Genomic DNA, 19,148 nt, shown 5'->3' with positions numbered 1-19,148 from the left:
TGCGGCCTCACCTTTACCTGCATGACCTTGACCTTGTTCTGAGACTGGGTCTATTTTACTCAGCCTCACATCAGACAACAAAGCATATTCTGTTGGGAGATATGCTTTTTCTGGACACATAGCCTACGGAATGCCCTGAAAAGTCTTTGACTTTTTTTGTTTGTGAAGTTTATTGCCAGAGGATGACAATCTGAACTACTGATTCAAAGAAAATCTATGTCACAATCTTTCAAAACCTTCAAACAGTAGCTCCTCTTAGAGAATTGAAGCTGTTTACTAACAGCTGCAGATTCAAGAATTAGGAGTAAATTCAAGAGCACAAAAACAAGCTAACCATCTATTCTCAGCAACTCACTAGCAGGCTAAAATACTTCTGGGTATTTTAAAATGCTTTATTTTTAGCTTCATAAGATCTTTTTCTAAACCTGAGATCACAAGGCTATCATTAAATCATAGATGAAATACTATAACAACATGAAAAAGTGACCAGATCACCCTTTGAGTGTAGCAAATTTGGGTAGCTGTACTACAGCATGCATTTTGCTCATGTAGGGCTACACACATGTATTAGTGACTTAGAATGCAGTGGATGGGTAGCAGACCTTTCTTCCACAGCTCAAAGGTTTGATTCAAATAGAAGCACTTTTGTATCCAGCCTTCTTTAAATTGTCTTTTCTGTTAGCTTTAATGTGATTTCATCTATGTAAGAGAACGAACTCCACAATTCCCTGGGTATAGCCTCCAGCTCTGGCTCTTAGGAAATTGCTCCTTTTAAGGGGACTTAGGTAAAGGTGTAGTGGGCATACTGGCAGGACAGACCTGGTCTAATCCTAAGCAGTTTGTGCACTCAAGGGATCAACATAAAGTTAGGGAGCTTAAAGGCAACAGGTGTCAGGGAAATACATGTTAGGATGGGGTAAGGGCTTCAGCATATTTGCAGGCTGCAATTAAGAGTCAGCAACAAAGAAAGACTAAGTGAAAAAAAAAATAAACTGGAAAGAGAACTTGAGGAAAGAGGTAATAAAATGGAGTAATAGAGGACGACTTGGACCAAGAAGAAGACCAAGGACTTAAGGGTATCTTTGAACAGGTGAAGGTTTGGCGGTTTTGTAGAGATGATAGAGGTGGAAGCCTCAGGAAATGTGTTTTCTCTGTGACACGGCTCTTAGTTTAGATCACTACTAAGTTTCCCAAGGCTGAGTAGGTGTTTACACTTAGAGTAGTTCAGAGGCAGTAGTTCCTGTAGCCTCTTTAGACTGAGGAGTCTGTAATCAACTCAATACAGAAGTCCCTTTCTTCCTGATGCTAAGCTGCTTTCTGCTTTTTGGATACCTATGGAGTTGCACTGCCTTAGGCCACTTTGTTTCACATCAATAATAATAGTGTGTTTCCCTTGCTATATAAACATAAGATCAATGTGGCCTTCTGATGGAGCTAATCCATTTGCAATAATAAATCCATGTTCCTGGTGGACTTCTGTTGTAAGCCATGACCTGCGTCAGGGTGGTATTTGTGACTTTGAAATAGAAAGAAACATCTAAATGAACCAGGAAGATGGCCATGTTCTTTTTTTGTTTGTTTGTTTGTTTGTTTTTTGAGACAAAGTCTTACTTTGTCACCTTGGCCCTGGGTAGAGGGCCCTGGCATCATATGGCTCATAGCAACCTCAAACTCTTGGACTGAAGCAATCCTCCTGCCTTGGTAGGAGGAGGTAGCTGGGACTACAGGCGCCCACCACCACACCTGGCTAGATTTTTTTTTATTATTATTTTTAGTAGAGACAGAGTCTTGCTCTTGCTCAGGCTGGTCTCAAACTTCTAGGATCAAGAGATCCTCCTGTCTTGGCCTCCCAGAGTGCTAGGATTACAGGCATGAGCCACTGCACCAGCCGAAGCTGGCCACCTCAACATCATGACCTCACTAAATGGAATAGCCAATTGAAACTGATGGAGACAATGTCAAGAACAAATTATTGAATGTTTGAGCTGGTGGACATCTTAGAGATCAACCAGTCTAACTTTCTTATTTCATTCATGAAGAATTTGAAGCCCAGTGCCTCAGGGCCAGTCCTTGGGAGACAGTTTGCCTGTGTCCAAGACTGCCAGGGCTGGAGCCAGGTGGAGTGACTTGTGCTTCTTTGATGCAGAGAGTCCACAGCTCCAGCGAAGTCCAAGCTAAGAGTTTTAGAGGTGGGAGTGGCCATGGGCTATTGCCTGGGCCCCAGCTGACCACATGTGAAACCATAGAATTTAGCAGTGGATACAAACAGGGCCTGAAGACACCAGCAGCCCTGCCTTCCTTAGGAGGCTCCTACATTGGCCACCACGGGAGATGTCATCTTGGGAAGGAGACATTGAACAAGGAGAAACAAACTTGATCAAATGAAACCTCCGATTTGACCAGATATCTATCTTAAAAAGACATTTAAATCAAAAGACACTCTGTCAAAGCAGAATAAAGTGTTTTAATTTCAAAGAGACTGAATTACCTTTAAATAGCAGATTTTTTTTTGGAGACTGAGTCTCTTGTCACCCAGCCTAGAGTGACATGATGTCATCATAGCTCACATCAATCTCTTGGGCTCAGGTGATCCTCTTGCATCAGCCTCCCGAGTAGCGGGGACTATGGCACCTGCCACATGCCTGGCTAGTTTTTCAATTTTTAGTAGAGATGGGATTTTTTTTTTTTTTGAGACAGAGCCTCAAGCTGTGGCTCTAGGTAGAGGGCTGTGGTGTCACAGCTCACAGCAACCTCCAACTCCTGGGCTTACACGATTCTCCTGACTCTACCTCCCAAGTAGCTAGAACTACAGACACCTGCCACGACTGCCTATTTTTTGGTTGCAGCTGTCATTGTTGTTTGGCAGGCCTGGGCTGGATTTGAACCCACCAGCTCAGGTGTATGTGGCTGGTACTTTAGCTACTTGAGCCACAGGTGCCCAGCCAGATCTTGCTCTTTCTTGCTCAGGCTGGTCTAGAACTCCTGAGCTCAAGAAATCCACCCACCTGGGCCTCCCAGAGTGCTGGGATTACAGGTGTGAGCCACCATGACTGGCTAAAGAGCAGATTTAAATGCCCCTCCTACCTAGTAGCAGCAATTTGGAAATGATAGAAAGAGTAACATTTTTCTTAAAATATTTGAGTTGTTAGCATACACCTCAAAATATGATTAGGCCCTCTCCTTGAAATGTTGATGTTATCTGAATTCATGGACTGCTACTCCATTAGGTATTTTAAAAATGTTTTCTGTGTTTATTATGTCTGTTACACCCAGTGGCATAATTGTTTAAATATGAACTACAGGAATTTCTCCTGACATGCACTGTCATATTTCAAACGGTTACAGACAACTATGATTATGTTAGAATCTAAGATTGTTATTTGGTATTTACCACAATGGTGGAATCAACTTGCCAAGGAAAGACAATCAGACTTGCCTAGACATCTTGATATTTCCATGAGTACATGTTTGTTGGCCATGTAAATTGTGGAGTATAACATACAAGTTATTGCCTTAAGTGTCATGATTACTAGCCCCCAAAATAAAAAGAGTTGCAGAACATAGCTAAATGTATGTTTTTATCATGTAGCTGGCATCTGGCAACCATTTCTTTTTCTTGACACACAATGAAATAAAACATCTAAAAGCCCCTGCTTTGGATTTGGAGTTGACAGTCTGTGAGATCCTCTGTCCCAAGCCATGAAATTCTTCCCATGCCAGTGTGCATGGGTGGGTGCGTGTGTGCCTGCCTGGCCTGCAGAGCCTAAGCTTTGGGGTACAGGGTGACTGTATCATAGCCCTCTGGGGGCCTCGTGCGGGCTCTTGCGTGGGTCTCACAGTACAGCTCCCCCTCCACAAAGAAGTAGCCTTTCTGCTTGAGGTTGAGGCCACAGTCAGCACACACAAAGCACTCAGGATGGCGATACTTGTCCCGCGCCTTCACCACCGCACCGCTGTTGGGAAAAAGGAGCTCTATTGAAAAGACCACAGAGAAAGGTCAGCGAATACAAGGGAGAGAACATTCCAGATGGGGCAGCAGTTGCCTGCTGTACAGTCAGGAAGTGGCTGGCTGTGTCAGCGTGCACTTGTCACAGAGCTCCAGCACAGCTGTAACAAACTATCACCTTGCTCTGATTTTGATGTGTGAATATGTTTCAGATTTTCAAGTCTGTAGTTTATGACAAACTTGGAGGAGCTTACTTTGTGATCTTCCCCCATCCTTTCTTTCAAAGAGGGAGAGGTGACACAGATTAAGACAAACACCTCTGCAAAGGAGGCCGGTTCTGCCGAAGGCTGCTGTCTACCTAGCCATGGATCCCTCTGATTGCTTTCTCTGCTTGGTGACATCACACTTTCTGCATTTTATTGAAGTCCCTGAGCTCTAAGCTCCCTGCTGTGCTATGTCCTTTTGGTCCTATATTCCTCCTTTGCCCCAAGTAGGCCCACCCTCCATTGCACTCATGGGATGTGTGCTAGGTAGTAAGAGAAGGGGCCCCAGTGGGTGAGCTGATGTAGGGGGATAGAGCAGGGATGGAAGAAGTGGCCACGGGGGACACACCTGGTAGAGACATTAGAATAATCCCAGCTGACTTGAAGATGTGAACTACCAAGTGTGGCAATTTAAAGTTTCAGGCTGGGTGCAGTGCCTCACGCCTGGAATACTAGCACTCTGGGATCAAAAGTGAGACCCCATATCTACTAAAAATAGAAAAATGAGCCTGGCATGGTGGTGGTTGCCTATAGTCCCAATAACTTGGGAGGCTGAGGCTGGAGGATCTCTTGAGTGCAAGAGTTTGAGGGTGCTGTGAGCTCTGAAGAGGCCAGAGCACTCTAGCCTGGGGCAACAGAGTGAGACTATTTAAAAAAATAGAAAATAAAAAATAAATAAATACAAAGTCTCTTGCAATGAAAGCTGACTGTATTTTTTGAAATTATATCTCAATGCAATCAAGAAATTGGGTAAAAATCATGTGTTTTAATTAACAAGCTTATGATCCCTGTATTTCTTTTACTGGGTTTATCCAGAAAGAGAAGTGTTCAATGACCATACATTAACAGAGGCAAGTTTGGGGGAGGTTTCTTTGGAGACAGAGTCTTATTTTGTTGCCCTAGGTAGAGTGTCATGGCATTATAACTCACAGCAACCTCAAACTCCTGGGCTCAAGCAATCCTCCTGCCTCAGCCTCCCGGAGCTGGGACTACAGGTGCCTACCACAATGCTTGGCTCGTTTTTCTATTTTTGATAGCGATGGGTCTTTCTTTTGTTCAGCCTGGTCTCAAAGTCCTGAGCTCAAGCAATCCACCTGCCTCAGCCTCCCAGAGTGTTCGGATTACAGGGGTCAGCCACCCCCCACCCCACCCCTGCCCAGAAGCAGGGCTTTTTAAAAGTGAGATCATTCTTGGAAATGATTTTTAAATGTATTTTTGGGGCAATTTTTTTCCCACAAGAGTATATCTGAAATTATAAGCCAAGATTGCCGATTGATATGAAATGGCAATTTGGAGCTAAGTTGAAGGAATGCTTATCACAATCGGCTAAATGTTGGGGGCCTTATATTTCACACAGATGAATAAAAATTTTTTTCATAAGTTCCTTTTCTATATAAAGCCCTTTCTTTTTTTGAGACAGAGTCTTATTATGTCACCCTCGGTAGAGTGCCATGGCGTCACAGCTCACAGCAACCTCAAACTCTTGGGCTTAAGTGATTCTCTTGTCTCAGCCTCCCGAGTAGCTGGGACTACAAGTGCCTGCTATCTTTTTTTTTTTTTTTGGTTACAGTTGTTTAGCTGGCCTGACCTGCCACCCTCAGTATATGTGGCTGGCACCATAACCACTGTGCTACTCAAAGTCTTAAAGTACAAGAAACCGAGAGCTGTCACCAAGATTTGTGGTAATTCCAGCATTAAACATGAAACTTACACGATGCCACTCCCGCATCTGTCACAGAAAGGCATCTTCTGTGCACCCCCTGCGCCTCCATGGGCTTTTGTAACTGGAGCCCTCACACTCCGGGTCCCAGCAGGGCGGTCATCTGAAAAAACCCAGCAGGTTTTCCAGTCAGCGCTATGGAACAGCTGGCTATAGCCTGTGGCTTTGATTCTATTTTAAAGTGTGCACTTTAACCTAAGGACTTTTTTTTACAAATACACACACTCACATTTATTTATAGAAAGGGTGACCCACTGTATCTCTCTTTTCATGTGACTGTCTCAGAAATCATCACAGATCAGCATACAGAGATCCTCTCTCTTCTCCTTAAATCTTCAATGTCCTCTACTTGTACTTTACCAAATTTACTGAACATATTCTCTTTATTCAATGTGTCAGTAGACGTACAAGTTATATCCCAGTCTTTTACCATTACCCTCCCCCCCAAAACCCACACCCATGCTTTATGTATGCTTTCTTTGCATACATGACGGCATTAACCTGAAGAAAAAATTTTGAGAATTGCTTTCCTAAAGCCTATTTCTTGTTTTCTGTTTTTGAAAGATGATACCAAATCATCCTTCAAAAAAGTTGTATCAATTTGTATTACCTGCTGGAGACTGTTGGCTTCCCTACATCTGGAGACTACTACATTTTTTTTTTTTTTTTTGAAACAGTCTATCACCCAAGCTAGAGTGTGATGGCATCATAGCTCACAGCAACCTCAGATTCCTGGGTTCAAGCAAACCTCTTGCCTCAGCCTCCCTCTGGCCTTGAACTCCCAGAGTACTGGGATTACAGGCATGAGCCACCTGGCCCAGTCCCACTCAAATTCTTCTGGGCAAAGATTCATCTTGTTACTAATGAAAATCAGGGTGACATTCATCCCCATTATTTTTGCCACCCTCTCTTTCCTCCCCTTCCCAGGGCCTCTCTATCAATAATGTCTCACCAGGGCCATCGTTCACCAATTCCTGGAGCACCCTGAAGGAACCAGACTGGCGAGGCTGAGAAGGTTCATCCCGACTGTCATGAAGCATCCGGTACACATCTGACTGTGGGGGCACTGAGGCTGTGGATTCACTGAAACACAAGCACAGTCACCAAATCGTGGTTAGGGTACCCAATACCTCAGGTACCAGCAAGCAGCAGTCACTCTAAGTACAGCAACTCTCTAACAGAGAGCTAGCACTTTCAACCAAGTCTCTATTACAACTAAAAATGCCACGTAAATTCACATGGGCTAACTTAAAAAGGTCACCAGTAAACCTGGGAGTCACATCAGCACTTCTCCATTTGGCAAAATTCTTTGGAGAGAAACTAAAAGATGATTGCTAGAAAACAGGAATTTTTAAAAATAAGACTAATAAGACTCGTGCCTAATGGATACAGAATGATAGATGTGAACAAAATTAACTTTTCTAAGAAAAAAAAACAAAATATACATAATAGAAAGTGCAGGACTGAGCCCTGTTTGATTATTGTCAGGCATAGAGTTGTCAATAAAATTTAGATTCAGTTGTTTTTTCTTTTCTGTTTTTTTGAGACAGTCTTACTCTATCACCCCGGGTAGAGTGCCATGTCCTTAGCCTAGCTCACAGCAACCTCACATTCCTGGGCTCAAGAGTTGGGACTACAGTTGCCCACCACCATGTCCAGCTAGTTTTTCTATTTTTAGTAGAGACTTGCTCTTGCTCAGGCTGGGTCTCAAACTCAAGGGATCCACCCACTTCAGTCTCCCAGAGTGCTGGGATTAAGATTTAAGACACTGCTCCCAGCCTCAGGTTTACTTTTGATATTAACCAACAAGTCCATGGCTTAATTTTGTTTTTAGTTTAATTATTTTATTAACCTCTGGAAATAACAAAAGTACCATTTTACTTGTAAATTGAAGAAATCCAACTTCTCAGTGTTTGAAAACCTATAATCTGGACACTTTCATATCTGTGCTATATTTCTAAAATGGCCACATTAAAATTCATTCACAATAATGATAGCAGCTTTATTTTACTGTGCTTTCTACAAATATATTCATGATGAACGATAAAGAAGTTCCGTTATAATACATTCAGAGATGGAATACTTTATTATCTTATGTCACTTTACTGTATTTTGCCATGGATAATGCATCCTTTTTGGTCTAAATTTTTGAGAGAAAAATATGGATACTATTCATGGGTAGTACAGTTCAGGAGCTGGGGAGCCCAGCTAGACCATCTGGGGCCTCCATACCCTCCCACCTGGGCCTGCAGGTACATGGGGTTCTAGTCTGGGAGGATTCGGGATCCAGAGGGACTAGGCCAGAGTGGCCTCCACTTAGTGCCATGATAGGGGAAGGGGTGGTGGCAGGGCTGTCAAGGTGGACCAGCCATCAGAGGACACCAGTAGCCCCCATGCAGGCCCCAGGGGCCCACCTGGCTGCCCACAGGCTGAGTGGTCTCAGAAGTTCCTGCCCTGCCAGCCACATGTGTCAGTCTGGCCCCTGGTGTGGCAGGGAGGGAAAGGTTCCCCAGAGAGAGGGAAGAATGGGCAGCCTTCACAGAACAGGGGAGGACAGTGCAATCTGCACATCTACCAAGAGAGTGCTAACCCTCCCTACTTGCGTCTCTCCCAGGCAAAAGCCAGTCTCTTCCTCAAGGGCTGTTTTCCTGAATGTTTGTGTCAAAATGTGGGTGTGATTATCCACAGGATAGCATTTCACACACAAAATGCAGTAATTATACTATCTAGAAATGACAGTCACTATCTGTACATATCTTTATTACTTATCATATTTGAAAATGATCATCTCATCTAAAATTCTCTGCAAAATGGCTTTGAGATATGTCATGCTATTATTAGCTCAGGTGTATTCATCCCAAGAGACCTCTTTGGGATGTTATTACATAGCACTCTTAAGCATAATAATACCATAATTTATAAAACATGATTCCATGATAGTGACAGAAGTAATAAGATTCTATTTTAGAGTAAATTTTTTTAAACAAAAAAGCTTGATGGCAAAAGTACTTTGAACAAACAGTCCTAACAAAGAGAAAATTAGTGAAAAGAGATAATAAAAGTTAAATATCTACATTGATAGCCTGAGAGCATTCATTTATAAACCTTTATGCATGATAAAAATCTTTTTTTTTGAGACAGAGCCTCAAGCTATTCCCCTAGGTAGAGTGCTATGGCATCACAGCTCACAGCAACCTCCAACTCCTGGGCTCAAGCGAGTCTCCTGCCTCAGCCTCCCAAGCAGCTAGGACCACAGGCACCTGCCACAACGCCTGGTCACTTCTTGGTTGTAGCCGTCATTGTCACTTGGCAGGCCCAGGCTGGATTCGGACTCACCACCTTAGGTGCATGTGGCTGGCGCCCCAGGCACCCAAGCCACAGGCACCAAGCCGATAAAAATCTTAAGAAAAAAAAATTTTTTTTTTTTTGAGACAAGAGTCTCACTTTTCACCCTGGGTAGAGTACTGTGACATCACAGCTCACAGCAACCTCAAACTCTTGGGCTCAAGTGATTCTCTTGCCTCAGCCTCCTGAGCGGCTGGGACTTTTGGTGCCTGCCATCACGCCCCCTCTTCCCCCTCTCAGAGTGCTAGGATTATAAGTGTGAGCCACTACGCCCTGCCATGATAAACATTTTAAATGGAGAAATAATTACCTCTCCACAAGCTGTTATCAGAATAGAGAATTAAGTATCTCTTCTAAAATTCCTCTAAACCTGTCACCCCTTTCCAAATTTTTTACCCCCACTGGGAAAACTATACTATAAGACAGAATATACTACATTATATTAATACATCACACTTTGAAGTATTAAAACAGACATTTATAAAATGCATTGTAGCTTTCAAGAGACAGACATATATATTTCATCCTTATGATTTCATTTTATTACAATCTGGCACATAAAGCTCTACTTAGATAATTCCTCAAATCACTTTTATCTTCAGGCCTAGATAATTGCACAAATCTTTTGTATCTTTAAAAAGCATTCCACACAGGCTTCTTTTGATTAAGACAACATTAGAAGACACTAGTAAAGCAGACATTGCCCACGTGTTTAGTTAATACACCCATGGTTCAAAAACATCCATATTACCTCATTGAGGGAGTTTCCCCTAGCGCTGTTGACACCTGACCCTGAAGTGTTTCCATAATATTGTCATCTGAATACAACTGCATTGGTGTATTAAACTGGGCATGAACGATCTTCACACCAGGAAGTTCCATTTCCAAAGGAATGTTAGGGGCCATCTTAGCAGCAACTTTCAAGTCACCTGGGCAAATGGTACTAACAGTACTGAGAGAAGAAGGAGTGCTACGTCCACTGCCACAGTCAATACCGGAGGGAGTGTTGCATCCACTGTGTTAATGGCCACGTCAGACAGAGACGGCACGAGAACCAGACAGAAGAACAGAGAACAAGTGCAGAGAGGTTAAAAGGGGTAGAACATAAACCGTGAGAAGTGAATTCTATCAAACTAAAATGCAATGTTGATTTCTGGCTAGAGTTTATTTTTAAAAAGAGAAGACATCACTGAACAGAAGTTTAATAAAATTAAAAGGTCCAGGCGATACTGCATTTTTTGGCTCTGTTCTTCCAGGCCATACCCAAGTTGAGGTTCACATGTAGCAAACCTCATTATTGTATCCAACAGGAGCAGAAAAGTTGCAGCTGTCCTCATTTTTAAGAAATAGGTTAGATAATGTAAAACTTGAAACTTGACAATATCACAGGCAAATGATGGAGGGAAATTATTACATGGGCTGGACATACTTTTACGTTTCTGAAGTGCAGTTTGTGAAATTAAAGTACTAAAGAGTCTTCACAAATAGTACCAGAATGTGGAGCACAAAGGTCCAACCAAATATTTTGGCAGAGCATTTCAAAATCAGAAGTGTGTTTGGTAATGAAATTGAACTCTAATTAAATAGTCAATAGCAATTTGTAGGTTACATGGTAAAGATTACAAAAGCTTAATATATATAAAATATATATTGTATATATAATTTATTGTTACTATTTCAATATTTTCTAAATTTTTTCTCTTTCATTTTGTGAAAAACACATTTTAAGAAACTGTTCAGTGGTTTCAGGCCCTCAAAATAGCCAATAAATGCTGTCACCTTGAAATGAATGATTAGAAGGCAAATCAGTGGCCTTGGACTCTTTGGATGCTATTTAGGAGTACGACATCCTTAATTTATACATAGACATCTCATGTAAAATTTAAGAACATTTCCATGCATATTTCTCATTTCCTTTTAAAGACAAGTTGCAGGAACTTATTATTATTAAAACATAAAAAAGCCAGTCATGCAGATTTGAAGACCTAGGGAGATGTTATATTTTCCATGAACCAGGATGAAAGGTCAGTGAAAATAGACATGCAGATGATTAAAACATTTTTCTTTGTGCATGAAAGATGCATTTGATAAGAATATAGACTACACTAAGAGATTTTTTTTAAAAAGCGTAATCATTTAAAACAAAGCAAAATGCAATGTTAGTGTTAGCATACACACATATCATGCCCAGTAGCGTCGCTGTGAACTCAAGACAGAGAATGCATTCATATGGTGTGTTTCTCTCAGGTCTGCACATGGCCTGGTATTTGCATTTAATCACGAGAGTTATTAATGCTAACCTCAGCCCCCAAACAAAGGATATTGGGCAGTGATTTGTTTTTTTTTGCTTCATCAATGTTGCAGCCTTATTAGTCTGAACAACACATGTCACTAAATGGATTTAAATTTTTGTTTGTTGGTTTGTTTCATGTTACCTGGTATAACTACCTACATAGCCTGAACCAGGCAGGCTCCTTCACTTCCTAGCTGTTGAGAACCTGCCTAGAACTCTGTATGCATACAGATGGCATACCAAAACGTCAAGAGGACTCATCACTGTTTTTGCAGGCTCAGCACTGCACTTGAAATTGACCTCAGCTGGTAAGAGGATACAAGCGAATTTTCTGTGGTAGTGCAGTTTAGTCAGGCCTGTAGTGATTTGGCTTGAGTGTAATGAAGCTTAAGAAATTGTAGTTTAGGGATATATCACACTGAGTTAAATCTTAAGAGTCTTTGGGCTTAAGACAGTGAACCCACCCAACAGGTACTCACAGTGGCTCTGACCCCTATCATCCACTTGGAACTTACAGATATGCCTTATGGTGTATAAAATTTGCAATTAGTATTCTTGTCCCGCCGTTAGTGTTCTTGTATATATGCATGCTTGTGTATATAATTTTAGTTAAGCTTGCAAAGATTGTTGTCTTCTATTTCCTAGTTCCTTTATTATTCCATTTTGGGGTCATGAAACAGACAGGGAATAAATAAACCATCAGATAACAAGAATGACCTTTTATGAATTTCTGGGACAATTTAAAACAATCTCTTGAACTGATACTTTAAGTAAAATAGTTTCCATGGACTCCAGTACCTGCGGATACTATGACAGGTCACCGAGATCTGTTCCTGATGACCTCCTGCTAATGAGATTCACAGAGGTTGGCTTACACGGTGAGACCACCTAACAGGTTGATAATATGCCCAGATAGGTCATTCGACAGAGAATTAATTTCCCTACTTTGTGTACAGACTTTTTGAGATGTATTAAAAACCCACTCACAGGATTGTATTTTATTATTTGGATCTAAAATACTATGTATATATTTTTGTTTACTTTTACTTTTTTTTTAAATTTAGACAGAGTCTCAAGCTGTCACCCTGGATAAAGTGTCATGGCATCATCATACCTCACAGCAACCCCCAACTATTGGGCTCAAGTGATCCTCTTGGCTCAGTTTCTCTATCTTTAGTTAGAGACAGGGTCTTACTCTTGCTCAGGCTGGACTCAACTCCTGAGCTCAAGCAATCCACCTGCCTCGGCCTCTCAGAATGCTAGGATTATAAGCATGAGCCACTATGCCCAGCCTTATATTTTCAATTATAACTTTAGCCTTAAAAATTTTATGTTTGCATATAAAACGCCAGTCTTTTAAAGTGTTTTAATTATGATGAAATAAATTGCTTCTCAGCCTTTTGGCTAAGATCAGGTGCAATTATGATGAATAATGAAAAAAATATAACTAGTAATAAAGCCCCAGGAATATTAACAGTTTAAATATCGGCCTGTAATCTTACCACTCTGAGAGGCCAAGGCTGGTGTATCTCCTGAGGTCAGGAGTTCAAGACAAGCCAGAGCAAGAGCGAGGCTTCATGTCTACTAAAAATAGAAAAATTAGTCTGGCATGGTGGCAGGTGCCTGTAGTCCCAGGTACTCGGGGGCTGAAGCAGGAGGATCTCTTGAGCCCAGGAGTTTGAGGTTACTGTAAACTAGGATGCCACAGCACTCTATCCAGGGCAACAAAATGGGACTCTGTCTCAAAAAAAGTCCATGAATTGAATCCATCTATGGGCCACCAGTTTGAGACATCTGATGCAAATCATTATTCAGTGCTCCAGAAGGATCAATCTAGCCTCTGAGCTGACCGACTTAGCTGAGCTCAAGGGAATGGATTTAAGGTTTCCTGAGGCAGAATATGGCAATAGAGGGTATTCATTCCTTTTCCCTTAGGCTGGAGATCAATGTCTAGAGGAGATAATTGAAAAGGAGCTTCTGAAGATGATCAGTTTCTCTGACTGATAGATGAGAATATTCATTACTATTTCAATTTTTTCAGTCCTGTCCAATACACTCTCCTCCCTCCCAGCTCTTACTGTATAGCTATCCCCACTCAACTGCAAAAGTACCTTTCTATATGTCCTTTGTTCCTTTGCAAGGAGCCACAAGAATACAACTTCATATTTATTTCTGAGCTAGTATTAGTGGAATTGGAAGGTACATGAGAAGCAGGTTCTGAGGTAGGCAGGCTGGAGTCTTTCAGACACAGGAAGGCAATACCAGCTTCCACGTGTGTGCCTGGGAGCGGGGAAGCTGGTTTCCATTTTTGTTCCCACTGGCAGGGCTTTCCTGCCATTGCCTGACTCAGAGGTCACTGTGCTCTCAGTGAAATCCCCAGTGCAACAGGTGTATTAGCTATAAATACACATGGTGAGGGCATAAAATTTCACTGCTGTGGAATCTCATCAATATTTACTCTTGGAAATGGAGGTTATTTGGCTGCTGTTCTCTGCTAGGTGAGTTTGTTGTGTTTTGCTTTTGAAATAAGCTTCATAATGAAGAGCCACCCCACACATCTCAAAAATTACTTTTCTGGGTGGATTAGTAAGTCTTGATTAACAAAGCATGCAGCTGGGTGATGGGAGGTTACATGGTGGGTACAATGTAGGCAGCTCTAGTGACGGAGGCACAGAGGAACCCGACTTCACCACAATGCAGGAGTCAATGTAGCAAAATTGCACTTGTACCCCCAGGAATATATACAAATTTAAAAAATGAAGAAAAAAATAAAGAAGCCATGCGCTCCAAACTTCACAATCTCAGCGCTTATAACCTGCTTCGGCCTGGGATTATGAAAGGTTTGGGCCGAATATTATGCTTGTGTTCAAAGTAGTTCACATCCTGCAAAAAACAAAGGGTTAAAAAGGTCCCTCAGTGAAAGACGCATTTTTAAAACAATAAAATTACAACAACGCTAATTGCACTGAGAGGATTATTTACCACCAAAATATCCTCATAACTAAGAAGGGGAGTGAAGCAACCAGGACAATCTCTTCTTTTCAACCATCTATTCATTAAACATTCAGGAACTGGCTGATTGGAACCCAGAATAATTAGCTGGCCTTTTAGAATAAAGATTTGAGAATATCTTCAAGAACATAAAAATGAAACAGCAAGAGCTGGACTTTTGAAAGGAAAAGAAACCAGATGATGATCACGGTGGCCAGGACAGAGAGTCCAGTACTTACTTTTGAGGCGAACTAGGGATGAGACCCCGGAGCTGTCCGTGCAGGGCGTCTTGGATATTGCTAGTAGAATAGAGCCCAATGGGTGAGTTATAAGAAGCGCTCACTACCTGTCTTTTGTCATCAATGTTTGCTGCTGCAACAAAAGGCTGGGCCCTTCTGTTGTGTGCGGTACCAATGGGTTTGAATTCCTGTACAACGGCAGACAAAACACACACAGCCACAGAACGCACAACAGGGCGTTAGTGAGCACAACTAACAGCGTCGCTACTGTTAATAAAGGCTGCTTTACCCACTCCAAGATTAATGGGAAGGTTAGAGGAAGGGCTAGGTATAAATTGCTATGATTTCCTCTGCAATTTACATGTGCTATATTCACCTACCAAATATTAAACTGTGGACCATAAATAAGATTCTTAAATAAGAACCTTATTTAAAATATTATAAAATAACTGAAACTTTGTATCTCTTGTTGGCCCTCTACTGACTTCTTATCTTCATCTGTAGCCTTAAGAAAATTCTTCTTTTTTTTTGAGGCAGAGTCTCACTCTGTCACCCTGGGTAGAGTGCCGTGGCATCTTAACTCACAGCAACCTCACACTCCTGGGCTCAAGTGATCCTCCCGCCTCAGCCTCCCAAGTAGCTAGGACTATAGGTGGCACCACCATGGCCAGATAGTTTTTCTATTTTTAGTAGAGACAAGGTCTCACTCTTGCTCTGGCTGGTCTCAGACTCCTGAGTTCCAGGGATATACCTGCCTCAGCCTCCCAGAGTGCTGGGATTACAGGTGTGAGCCACCATTGAATATGGAACTTTTGTGTCCAAAATGAGACTTATAGCTTAGAAAAAAATTATTACAATTAAAATTTTGTCAAGTGAACCTCCATATGCTTTCTCTTCTGTTAATACCTTAATAAATTTCCACCTATTTTTAAGAAGTGGGAGAGTAAAACAGAAAGGGAATGAGCATTTATGAATAACTATACTGAATTATTTTAACCCATCCAGGTAAAAATTCTGTTTTTTAAAAATACCTTCAACAAAAAACCAAATTGGTAAAAGAGACAATCTAGCAGGGCGAGTGGCTCACACCTATAATCCCAACATTTGGGGAGGATTGCTTTACGCCAGGTGTTTAAGACCAGCTTGGGCAATATAGAGAGATCCTATCTCTACAAAAATAAAAAAAAAATTACCCAGGTGTGGTGGCGAGCACCTATACTCCCAGCTACTTAGGAGGCAAAGATAGGAGAATCACTTGAGTCCAGGAGTATGAGGTTGCAGTGAGCTATGATGATGCCACTGCACTCTAGCCCAGGCAACAAAACGACACTCTGTCCAAAAAAAAACAAACCCAAAAGAAAAATAGGAAGAAGGAAGAGGGGGGAGGGGAAGGAGAAGAGAAGGAAGAGAAAGGAAGGAAGGAGGAGGAGGAAAGAGGGAGGAGGGAGGAAAGGGGAGGGAGAGGGAGGAAAGGGGCGGGAAAGGAGAAAGAGGGAGGAGGTGGGAGGGGGAGGCGGAGGGAGGGGGAGGCATGCTATTAGGTGGCAGAATGACTGAAACAACCAAACACAGCTTTAGAAAAATGCTGAATCCTAGAATCTGTGACAATGTGTGTGGCCAGAAATTTACAAAGTGGTACAATCTGATTGTTTTAGCTGATTGAGTAATAAATTTGGATTGACTGCATTTTATGATTAACAGTTATGATTAGTCATTGTGGCGTGAAAAAATGAACCAGAAATAATTGTAAGAAATGACAATGGCCGTGATTCAAGTCTTTCTGATAGGAAAGAAGACAGAAGGCTAATTGCTTAATTGCCTAATTGAGTTTGGTGGATTATAAATCTCTCAGGCCAATTAAAGAGTGAATTAGGCAGGAATGAATGACTCAGCTTTGTGGCGTATAGCTTTTATTTTTTATTTTTCTAAACAAAGTATGGCCTGCCTTAAGATTTTGGTAAATAGAAATGAATTTACAAAAACTACTTAACATATGATAATGGCTTTGCATCCGTGTGGAGGGAGACCCTCTGCTCTCCATTTCTTTTTCGCCTTAACATGATAAATAAACATAGAGGGTGACTGTCCTGTAAATAAGGCAACTTCTCTAAAAGTATTTGTGTGTTAACAATCTCCGGTTGTACCTCCAACTAGCAGCACATAAGTTAATCAGCTCCAAGCCTTTTCTTTGCCATTTTCAGTTTTGGTTATATACATTACAAGGTCACAAATATGTATTTTGTTAATTTTTGTTTCTATTTTCTACTCTGATCCTCATAAAAGGAGATGTCTCTAAGACAGGCTACAAACATTTTTATTTCGGCTTTGCAAAGCATTAGTTTATGGGCTTCTAGAGTTATTTCAAAAAGCACAATGGAAGTGTACACAGCAAAGGTAAACAAAAAATTTAAGTAGGACCCCAAGAGGCAACATTCTATCTTACATCATTACTGATGGTCAAACTGAATCAAAAGACAAAACCAATTAGAAGTCTGCTGTTCCACTTTAATTCCTATTTTCTTTTTCCTGGAAAAATCATGAGTAATTGAAAATAACAGTGTAAAATGTGTATAGTCCAGCTCTTGTGTTTATTCTATCCAGACAAAACTAGACATAATTCTTATCTCCTAAGAATTCAATCAAGTAATCATCCCCCATAATTAATATATTTATAAATATTGTTTTTAAATGTTAGGAGCTTATATTAGGAAATAATATTTTGAATTAATGAAATGGTAGCGTTTTCCCAAGGAAAGCTATGTAACTCGTCAGAGCTCTGCTGATGTTAGGAGAATGACAGCTCTTGACAGAAGTCTCCCAAGGGCTTGGAAAGACCTCAGCAATGATGGCAGCCAAAGACAAGACCTTGCAACTTCTTTTTTTTTTTTTCCTTGCAGTTTTTGGCTGGGGCTGGGTTTGAACCAGCCATCTCTGGCATATGGGGCCATTGCCCTACTCCTTTGAGCCACAGGCACTGCCCAAGACCTTGCAACTTCTTACTCGGAGAAATTGTTCACAGGTAACGATTTGGGCCATCTTTGCAATTCAGGGCCATCTCCGATAGAAACAGCATGTTTGAGTTCCATATACAGATGGATCTATATGGAACTAGAATGGGGGTCAAATCATGTACATATATAATATATGAAATAGATGAAGTGATCATAGATCAAGCCACAGTGAGGAAATGATTATAGTTATAATGTTTGAAATTTATGAACAATCACCCCCTCGTCATACACACCCCTCAAATGGAAAGTAAAGTCACCTTTATAATCATTTTCTCTGCAGTGATCTCTTTCAAATGTTTCCCATAAATCTTTGGGGAAGACTTTGGGCAAATGCTGACAATTGGAAGCTTGTTTTGTACAGGTTGCCATTATCAAAACATTGTAATTTAAAGTTAACTTTATGAAAATATAGATGCCTTCCTCCCGCATGCTTCTTGAATGTACATGTAAGTTCATCTTTAGTATCAAATCTTTCATGGCAATGATGCAATCCTTTATGTGGAAATGGAGACAACTTCTTCCTTGTTTAGAAAACTCTCTGAAAAGCATCTTTCCTGCATTGTGATAGGCACATAATACCTCTGAGTTGTTTAGTTAACATTGAACAAATGGTTTATTTAAGGACATAAGCTTTGAAGAAGGACCAAGAGTTCTAATGACTTATCTTTAGTCTGGAGAAATGCCTTATACAGAAAAGTACATACGCTTACTCAGAGACCATGCTTAGGGTTATAGGGAAGAAGTTCACGCAATTGCTGGGGTGGTCAATCTAAACAATGTGTAAGGTCCCCTTTAAGTCTAAGATACAAGTGTAACTTCACAAAACCAGAATTTAACTATTTATTGATTGTTTGAAAAAAATAAAAAAAATCGAGATATTAAAAGTTTATATCCACTACGACTGTAACTGTGTAAGAGAAAGTTCCCTAGCTGGGTGCAGTAGCTCAGACCTGTGATTACAGCACTCTGGAAGGCTAAGGCAGGAGAATCCCTTTAGCTCAGGAGTTTGAGACCAGCCTGAGCAAGAGCAAGACCCTGTCGCTACTAAAAATAGAAAAGTTAGCCAGGTGCAGTGGCAAGCACTGGTAGTCCCAGCTATTAAGGAGGCTGAGTCAGGAAGATCACTAGAACCCAGGAGTTTGAGGTTTGTGTGAACTAGGCTGATGCCATGGCATTCTAGCCTGGGTGACAGAGTGAGACTCTGTCTCAAAAGAAAATAAAAGAAGAAGAAAAAGTTCTTCTAGCCTAAAACTATGCATAGGCAAAAAGACCAACTAGCATTTTATTATTTGTGGCTGGGCTTGGATGGGAGGATATAGTATTTAAAAAAAATTTTTTTT

General features: G+C 41.2%; 1 protein-coding gene across 2 annotated transcripts in view; it reads right to left on the bottom strand.

The window, feature by feature from the left end:
* Positions 1-3,557: 3,557 nt before the first annotated feature.
* Positions 3,558-19,148, bottom strand: part of PDLIM3 (PDZ and LIM domain 3) — a 30,097-nt gene continuing 14,506 nt past the window's right edge. The window contains exons 4-8 of one of the 2 annotated variants that reach the window (XM_003792774.3): positions 14,383-14,450; positions 10,026-10,289; positions 6,882-7,012; positions 5,921-6,032; positions 3,558-3,953 (exon numbers count right to left, since the gene is read on the bottom strand). In XM_003792774.3, the coding sequence (XP_003792822.1) occupies positions 3,764-3,953; positions 5,921-6,032; positions 6,882-7,012; positions 10,026-10,289; positions 14,383-14,450 (765 nt within the window). In that variant the 3' untranslated portion in view covers positions 3,558-3,763. Of the gene's footprint in view, positions 3,954-5,920; positions 6,033-6,881; positions 7,013-10,025; positions 10,290-14,382; positions 14,451-14,797; positions 14,986-19,148 lie in introns of both variants that reach the window. The other variant, XM_003792775.3, reaches the window with a different exon arrangement.

Source organism: Otolemur garnettii, unplaced genomic scaffold, assembly GCF_000181295.1.
Source record: "Otolemur garnettii isolate 467f Iridium unplaced genomic scaffold, OtoGar3 scaffold00061, whole genome shotgun sequence".
Classification (NCBI taxonomy): domain Eukaryota; kingdom Metazoa; phylum Chordata; class Mammalia; order Primates; family Galagidae; genus Otolemur; species Otolemur garnettii.
This window is presented reverse-complemented; position numbering and strand designations above follow the sequence as displayed.